Source organism: Apiospora aurea, assembly GCF_038362705.1.
Source record: "Apiospora aurea strain CBS 24483 chromosome Unknown utg000005l_segment0_segment0, whole genome shotgun sequence".
Classification (NCBI taxonomy): Eukaryota; Fungi; Ascomycota; class Sordariomycetes; order Amphisphaeriales; family Apiosporaceae; genus Apiospora; species Apiospora aurea.
This window is the reverse complement of record NW_027117392.1, coordinates 3,289,709-3,297,409: the sequence shown is the minus strand read 5'-3', so window position 1 is coordinate 3,297,409 and position 7,701 is coordinate 3,289,709. Positions and strand designations below refer to the sequence as shown.

Below are 7,701 nucleotides of genomic sequence, written 5' to 3'. Positions count from 1 at the left end.
GGTGTATGGAGGGTTGGTCAGGGGACTTCTAGTTGATTGTTGGGTTCGGTTGGGTTCTACGTTGTTGACTTTGAGCGTATCGTCGTTCTTGCAAGTATGGATATCTTATTGGAGATGGAGTAGGAGAAGTGTGAGGTGAGAGCCGGAGATGCGGGGGAGAAGGGAGGGCTATATGTATTGTAGAGTTGTAGCAGGTAGCATAGGCTGTGTTTAGTCTAATGTAGGTGGTGATGACATGACAACATCCCACCCGTTGTTCCTTCCTCCGATTAGGAATGCCCCCTTTACCCTACTACTTCAGAGTTGCGCAACCGTCAAGCCACCTACCTACCTACAATCTACTGGCCGCCTATGAGCCCATGACTCTGTCTCGACCTTGACTAATTACCCAGATTCCGAGGCGGGGCAAAGAGATGCGCCCACTACGTTGATGACTTGGGTTCAGGTCGAGTTTCGATTCCCAGATACGGCAGCCGATGTACTGATCATCAAGCCGGCATCAGGCCATCAAAGGAGAGCTGGAACCAGCCGCGTCTTGTCTAACATAGTACGAATTCGGGAGGACGATGACGCGCTGTACAGTACCTACTGCGAGTTTGGCTGGATGCCGGAGTATCGCTTAAAGTGCCCCCCGGTTATCCACCCCCGCAGTCCGCAGACACTAAAAGATGATCCCCAATCGCCTGTGAGCTGTTGGCTGTAGGCCTAGACTGATGCAACGCCAGATGACTCTAACTCCAACCTACTTAGCGAACTCTCCCCTATTCCACGACTGCCTCAGGTCTCCGTGGCGCCGTCTCTCTGCTTGTTCCTCTGCTTGTCCCTCTTGAGCGACTTATGAGATCATGGCAAACTCAGTATCTGCTCAGACAAGAGCCTCCGAACACACCGGGAGACCAAAGCATCATCAGCCATGCAGACACTCCACTAAACTGAGGTTAAAAAGTGGATGACGTAAAAACGGTCTGGTCTGTACCTGACGTGACCTTTTGACGGATATCACCATTCGTTGAGTATGCACATAGTGTGTGGCCAAGCTGCAGGTTTGCTTCAGTTGTGAATTATGCAATATTAGGTATGGTCTATTTACAAGCATTGCCTCCGTTGGGAGGAATGTAGTCCGAAATGATGGACCGAAACTACCATGGACTGGTGGTGTCGGTGAGTAGTGGACAAAGGTCAATCTACCTCAACGAAAAATAGAAAGCGACCACGGAAAAAGTGTCGCGCTCAGAGTGAGTGAGGGGTGCGTGCTACGTGAATGATAGCAAGCATTACAAATCATGTCTTCGCCAAGAAACAACTCGAGGGCAGACAGCATGCTACGGAGTTCAAGACACACATGACCGCCATTCAGCATGTCAAATGCAATGCTTGGAGACGACAAAGCTGTAAACACTGACTGTCCTGTTAGCGAAGTGTTGCTAGAACAAGACACATAAGAACGGTGTAGGATGCCACTTCAGTTCTCCAAGGTGATTGGTAGAGTCTCGTCAAAGAAGTACTCAGACAATAATGCAGGAAGAGTTATCATCCGGAAAGGCAGGTAGTGTGTAGTACGATGGACTTACCAGACTCGAACGTATGTCCACGTCGTTTGTGTACAAAATGGGTTACCTAAACAGATACCATGTTAGCGACTGCTACAGTGGTAATCTGGTGTTGTGCCGGCGAATGAGAAAGCTTTCAGGCTATTCAAAGTGTTAGCATATGCATTGCATAGACGAATCCGACAAGCAACATACCTCATTAAATCAGAAGTTGTTTTTGATGTTCATTTCCACATCCATATCGCTATGAGATGGGATCAAACAGTGTGAATAGTGCTCATCATATAGAGTAGGATATGCCAGGAAGGGAGTGGTGAAAATTACCTGCCCATCGCCAAGTTAGTAATGCGATACCATGGAAGTGCGCCATGCAAAAATTGGGCAGTGTTCAAACACAATCAGTTGACGAAATATCAACAAGAAGCCTCCGCGAGCCAACCCCCACAGAGTTTGTACGCTCTGCTTTGCGGAGGAGGGTTACGAGGGATTCGTTTATGTCCGCCCGTTCGTTCAAGATATCCTCACGTGAAAAAGACAGGAGATGAACAGGTGGATAGTATGTACCTAGATTTGATCAACAGTTAGCGAGATGTTTCATGACTGTTGTTCCATCAAAAGTAGAATATGTGATTGAATGTCAGACAAGGCTGAAACTGAACAAAATCCACATAGTATATTCGGCATGAGGAATTCCCTAGATTTGTCGGTTGTATCATCACACAAGAGGGAGCCAAAGGCCCAGGCAGGGAGAATGCTTGAATGAAATAAGCTGGTACCAACCTTTTGAAGTGTAGAAAAGAGTCGAGGCGATGTCAGAAATATACTTCTCGCGACGATCGCAAAACACTAACCCTAGAGTCGGCGTCATGTTAGCTGGTGTAGCAGGCCACCGTGGCAGGCGCAAGATGACCCGGGATGTTTGCTCAGGGTAATTCTAGAAGTCTAGAGGATCTCCCCAGGGTTGTGTAAGATTTGGATTGTTCAATGTGTTTGTTCGTCACGGCAAAGGTGCGTTCGAGGGTAGTGTCAGTGAAAACTTACCAAAAAATCACGAATGCAACGCTGCTACAGAAGCAATCGTGATGAAAAAGATAGCAGCAGCGAGAAAGGCAGTCACAATGTCATATTGCCTGTTTTCCAATGCCATCTTGTGCAGACGGAAGGCTCGCGCTGGGAAGTTGTGATGTAGGAAAGACGAATGCTTCGAGGAAAAACTTGGGATTTTATTGCGCATGCATATCAAAGGGAAAAAAGATAGCGGCACAACATGTTCCGTGCCGATGGTGGGCTCAGGAAGTGGAACCATCTAATCGATTAGATAGCAACTGATAGGACCTCGCGTTCCTGCTTTCGACACGTAACTGTGGAATCCCACTTTCCTCCCCGCAGCACCGCCACAGAAGTGGCAAAGCTTACTGGTGGACCCGCCAATAGGAGGCAGCCGTCATGCGTTGATATGACCTCGCTTGGCACCTCTTGTTTTGTGGGCTTTTCCCAGAATCACATCTTCCTGCTCGCCATCTTTCACTGGAAACCGAACAGGATTCACTATGGTTGCGCCTCTAGGCGGCATGTGGGCTCCAGCCGCTTTGCGGATGGCCCGGCAGGCCGTGTATAAGGCATCCAAGGCGATCCGGGCGAAACTCGTCGACACGGCTCGCCCGGTAAACGCCGCCTTAGAACCAGTATTTGCGAGATCAACCCCGAGACAACCCATCCATCCAGCTGCTCTTCTGCGCCAGCAAAAGAGCCGAAGATGGCACTCTACCTCGACGTACCAGAACATCAACTCTGCTGTCCGTCGCTTCATGAGCACCGGCCGGCTCAGTGAGGCCCCGCGAGTCGACCGTGTCAAGTTCAATGCTACGCAAGTAGGCCGAGCCATCTCCCAGTTTACCGGCCGTGCTCCGTTTGCCAGTACATTGAGGCCGAACCTGACCGGTGGGGCTCTTCCTCGAACTGCCGGTGGCTACGGCCTGGGTTCAGGGCGCATCGGTGGGCCCCGGTACTTCTCTCATACACCGGCTGCCCAAGCCCAGGTAGTCAATAACGTATCGGCTGCCGTGAGGGCGTTCTGGATTTCTGGTCAGAAAGCACAGTTTGATGGGTTGACGGAACGTGGCGAAAGACGCTACCGCGCTGTCTCGTCTCTCCAGGACGAGACGGCCCGCAAGATGGCGACGGCCTCTCGCATTTCTGCCGGCTCCTACGTCGACTTCAAGCTGAGCCCTACCGTCACGGCCCTGAGCCCTCTTGCTGGAGCGTTCCCCTACGCCGCAGCCGGGACCAAGGTTCCCGTAGCTGACGCGGCCACCCTCAATGCCGAGGGCTTGTTTGATGTCTTGTCGGTAGATTTCGGTCGTGCTCTCAAGGATCTCACCTCAACGCTCGGGGACCTGAAAAAGCTAGCAGCTCTAGGTGACCTGCCCATACAGCTGGAGAAGGGCCACACAATTCGGGTCGGATTTCCAGGGGTTGATGCCGATACTCTCGAGACGCTTTGCGATGACTTGGAGATTACCCGAGGCATAGTGGGACAAGATGTGGATTTCGAGGCTGAAACTGGCGTTACAATGGCACTGAAGTTTCCCTTCGCGCCCGGTGCTAATGATCAACAGTCGCTGACGCTCACCTCGCCCGGCGGTTCGTTGCATTCTCTTGGTAGCTTTCCGGACGAGGATGAGTTATTCGAGGCTTTTAGCGAGGTGGAAAAGAATCCATGGCTGGCGTCTTCATCTTCCGAGCCTGAGGGATATGAGAGTATGTCTCCGCCGATCAGTTCGGGTGAGCACTGTTCGGAGGGTTTCGAGGGCTTGCAGGGTGTTTATCGGTTCTTGGAGGAATGCGATCGGGCCCAGGGGAGGTTTTGATATTTAAACATAGACGATCGTATGATTGTAACATGCTTCTGCTTGGTGGCTTATTAGCGATGGAACCACACTCTTTATAACAACTCCCTAGAACTAGCCAGAATGAGAACTTTCCTTTTACGCCTCTTCGTATTTCAACCCGACTTGACTTGCATTGTAATTGGTTCTCTATCTCATACAATGCACCCATGCCTCAAACCTTCCATACTAGTTGGTTCTGACAAGACATACACCGACATACCATTTGGGTGTGTGTCGGTGCATCGGCTTTTGGCCCAGTGGCAAGTTCAAGTATACTGCGTTGGCCCGGCCATTGCTCATTTCTCAAGCTGCGATGAATGCTTCCCCATGTTCAAAGAAACAACAGGATGGGACATGATCGGGTTTCAAGTTATATTCTCCCGGATACCAGGCTGGCTATACACATTCGCTAAGTACGACGGAGTTCGTTTTGTTTTCAGAAACTCAAGATGCCAGACCAGATCCACTATTAAGAACCTCGATATACGCATATTATCATATGCAACTATGTGGGGTCCAGCGCAATCTGTAGATGCTGGAAATTTCATATTGCCGTCGAAGTATGAGAAGCCCAGCAAGCACGGTGGCAAAACCACGATAACTTCTCACTTATTTCCCTATCCTAATCTGGGCATCATTGTGTAAAGCTGCAGTAAACAGCTTCCAATCACTACCTCGACCTTTGGCCCGAGCTTTCTCAAGAACTCCGCAAGATTTTATTTTCTTCTTGCATATTCATTTCCGACTCGCTCTGTCCAATCAGGTCACTAATCTGTCTGGGCAAAATCCCCTGACTTCTAACATACTGACCATGGCACCGCTGCCATTCCAATTCCTGTGCGCCCTGGGCCAGGACGGCATCCTGTGCGCGTCGAGGGGAGACAGCCTCTACACATTTGGCCCAGATTGCTCGTTGATCGCCGAGCACTCCCTCAGCGGTCGTCCGGCCGTCACGGAGGGTGCAAAGGAAGAGGAGGAGGCGCGCAACCAGGCGCCGCAGAACGGATCATCAGAGGCTACGTCACAAACGCAAGGAGAAGAAGCAACCGAATCCGCCACGCCGCCAGCCAAGCGCCGGAAAGTCGGGTCGGAGGCGGACGTTTCTTCTGCCCAGCCAGCGGCTGGGAACGACCAGGCATCACAGCAGGCCAATAACGGCGGCCAAAAGAAAAAGAAGGGAGAGAAGCCGGCTGATGCTACGGAAAAGTCATATGTGATTTTACTTAAGGCTACGAGCAGCGGGACTCATGTGGTGGCGGTGACTGGCGGTAACAAAAGTGTATGCGTACTCGAGCATGATGGCAAGGGGCATCTTACCGAACTCAGTCAAAGGTGATTGCTTTCCCCAAACCGTTCCAGCGCGGGGCAGGCTTCATTTTCGGCATCCAACTAACGTGATCGCAGGCAAATGGTCAAGCGTCCTTCCGGCATAGCACTCACTGCGGATGATGAGAAGACTATCCTGGTGGCTGATAAGTTTGGCGACGTATACGCTCTGCCTCTGGTCCCATCCGCCGACGATGCGCTGGATGAGAGTTCCGCCGCCGCTCTCCAAGAGTCAACACGCCTTGCACGCAAGGGGGCGAACAACCTCACGGTCCACACCCAGCGCAACCTCAAGGCCCTCGAAGAGCAGGCCCGGCAGCGCGCGGCCAAGCAGCAACAGAAGGAGGAGCAGAAGGAGGCCGGGCCTACATTCAAGCAAGATCTGCTGCTCGGTCACGTCTCCATGCTTACCTCTGTGGCCGTGGCCTCGGCCGATGGAAGGCCCTACATTTTGACCGGTGACCGAGACGAGCACATCCGCGTATCTCGCGGCATACCCCAGGCTCACGTCATAGAAAACTTCTGCCTCGGCCACACTTCCTTTATCAGCACCATCTGCCTCCCCCAACCCGATGTCTTGGTTTCGGGCGGCGGTGACAGCGAGCTCTACGTCTGGGATTGGAAGGCCGGAGTCTTGAAATCCAAGGTGGAGATACTGCAGCATGCGAAGGAGGAGGCAAACGTTGACGGGGACAAGATTGCCGTCACAGGCTTGTACCCCTACAATGTTCCCGGAGGCGCTGGGCTGCTCGTGGCGGTATGCGAACGGTAAGACACTCTATCAGTGACTGACTACCCTACTTTATGGGCGACCTAACTAACATTTCACCTTCTCCGATCAGCGTCAAGGCACTTTTCGTCTTCAAGATGCAAGACGGCAACCTTACCTTTGCAGAAACCATCAACGTAGCCGGATATCCGCTCGACGTTGCCTTCGTCCAAGTCCCCGGCCAGCCGAGCAGAATGGTGGTCAGTCTCGATCAAGATGTCGAGGGACCCAGCCCCTCATCCGGCCTGTACGTGCATCTGCTATGCAACGAGGGGCAGCAGCAACCGCCGGTGTATCCGAACCCCGAAGGAGGCCGCATCGACCTGCCACGCCCAGAGGTCGAGAAGATCCTCTACACTATCGGGAACCTGCGGAAGACAGAGTTCGACGACGTTACAGTCGGTGGGGACCAGGCCGCTGCAGGTGACGCCGGAGCACCCGCTCCGGAAGCTGCAGAGGACGAGTCCGGTGCCCCATAATGGCATGACGTGACTTACTTGACATTGATACATGTCTACATATAACAGTGAAAAAGAAGATTTTACACCACTTCATCATACCACCCACCTCTTGAACAATACCTTCGTGCTTTGATTTTCCTATCGAATCCGTAGCATATTCTCCGTCATCTTTCCAGCCAAGCACTCTGCTAGTTGATTCTTCTCGAAATCATGCGGAACAACAGCAAAACCAATACCGTGCCATCTTCACGATCGCTCACGCCCTGGACTTACATAGATTCATGCCAACCTGCCGATGGCCAACCTTTGAACCGATCTAAGGATTTACATACAGGTCTTCGCGCCTAGTAGTACACCGTGGAATTACCCGTCTACTAGATCCCTGCCACGATGTGTGAGATCACGGAAAATCGCGAGATCCTTCACCAAACCTACGATCTCTTCACACACACAAACACAGACACACACTGCAGGTGTTCAACAGGCCCTATTGTGCATAGGAGCAAGCACTCCAGAGTACGAAAGGACGACATACCTTCAGTTCCGAGTTCCATATATAGCCTGGATCAAGTCACGCGAGGAGGAAATTACGCTTCTGTGGTGAGAAGGCTGTTCAGGCAGAAAATAAGTTGATCCCATTTGCTCTATCACCTCTAAACGCCAAATTCCGAGGTAGCATTACCCATTGCCAACTGACACGGCGC

At 51.8% G+C, this 7,701-nt stretch overlaps 2 protein-coding genes across 2 annotated transcripts; both read left to right on the top strand.

The window, feature by feature from the left end:
- Nucleotides 1-3,100: 3,100 nt before the first annotated feature.
- Nucleotides 3,101-4,420, top strand: PG986_007565 (uncharacterized protein; the record flags this gene model as incomplete). Its single annotated transcript, XM_066843787.1, has 1 exon — nucleotides 3,101-4,420. The coding sequence occupies one exon, from the start codon at nucleotides 3,101-3,103 to the stop codon at nucleotides 4,418-4,420; it is 1,320 nt and encodes a 439-aa protein (XP_066699899.1).
- Nucleotides 4,421-5,252: 832 nt separating this feature from the next.
- PG986_007564 (uncharacterized protein) lies at nucleotides 5,253-7,015 on the top strand (the record flags this gene model as incomplete). Its single annotated transcript, XM_066843786.1, has 3 exons — nucleotides 5,253-5,773; nucleotides 5,846-6,535; nucleotides 6,610-7,015. The coding sequence occupies 3 exons, from the start codon at nucleotides 5,253-5,255 to the stop codon at nucleotides 7,013-7,015; spliced, it is 1,617 nt and encodes a 538-aa protein (XP_066699898.1).
- Between the last annotated feature and the right edge of the window lie 686 nt (nucleotides 7,016-7,701).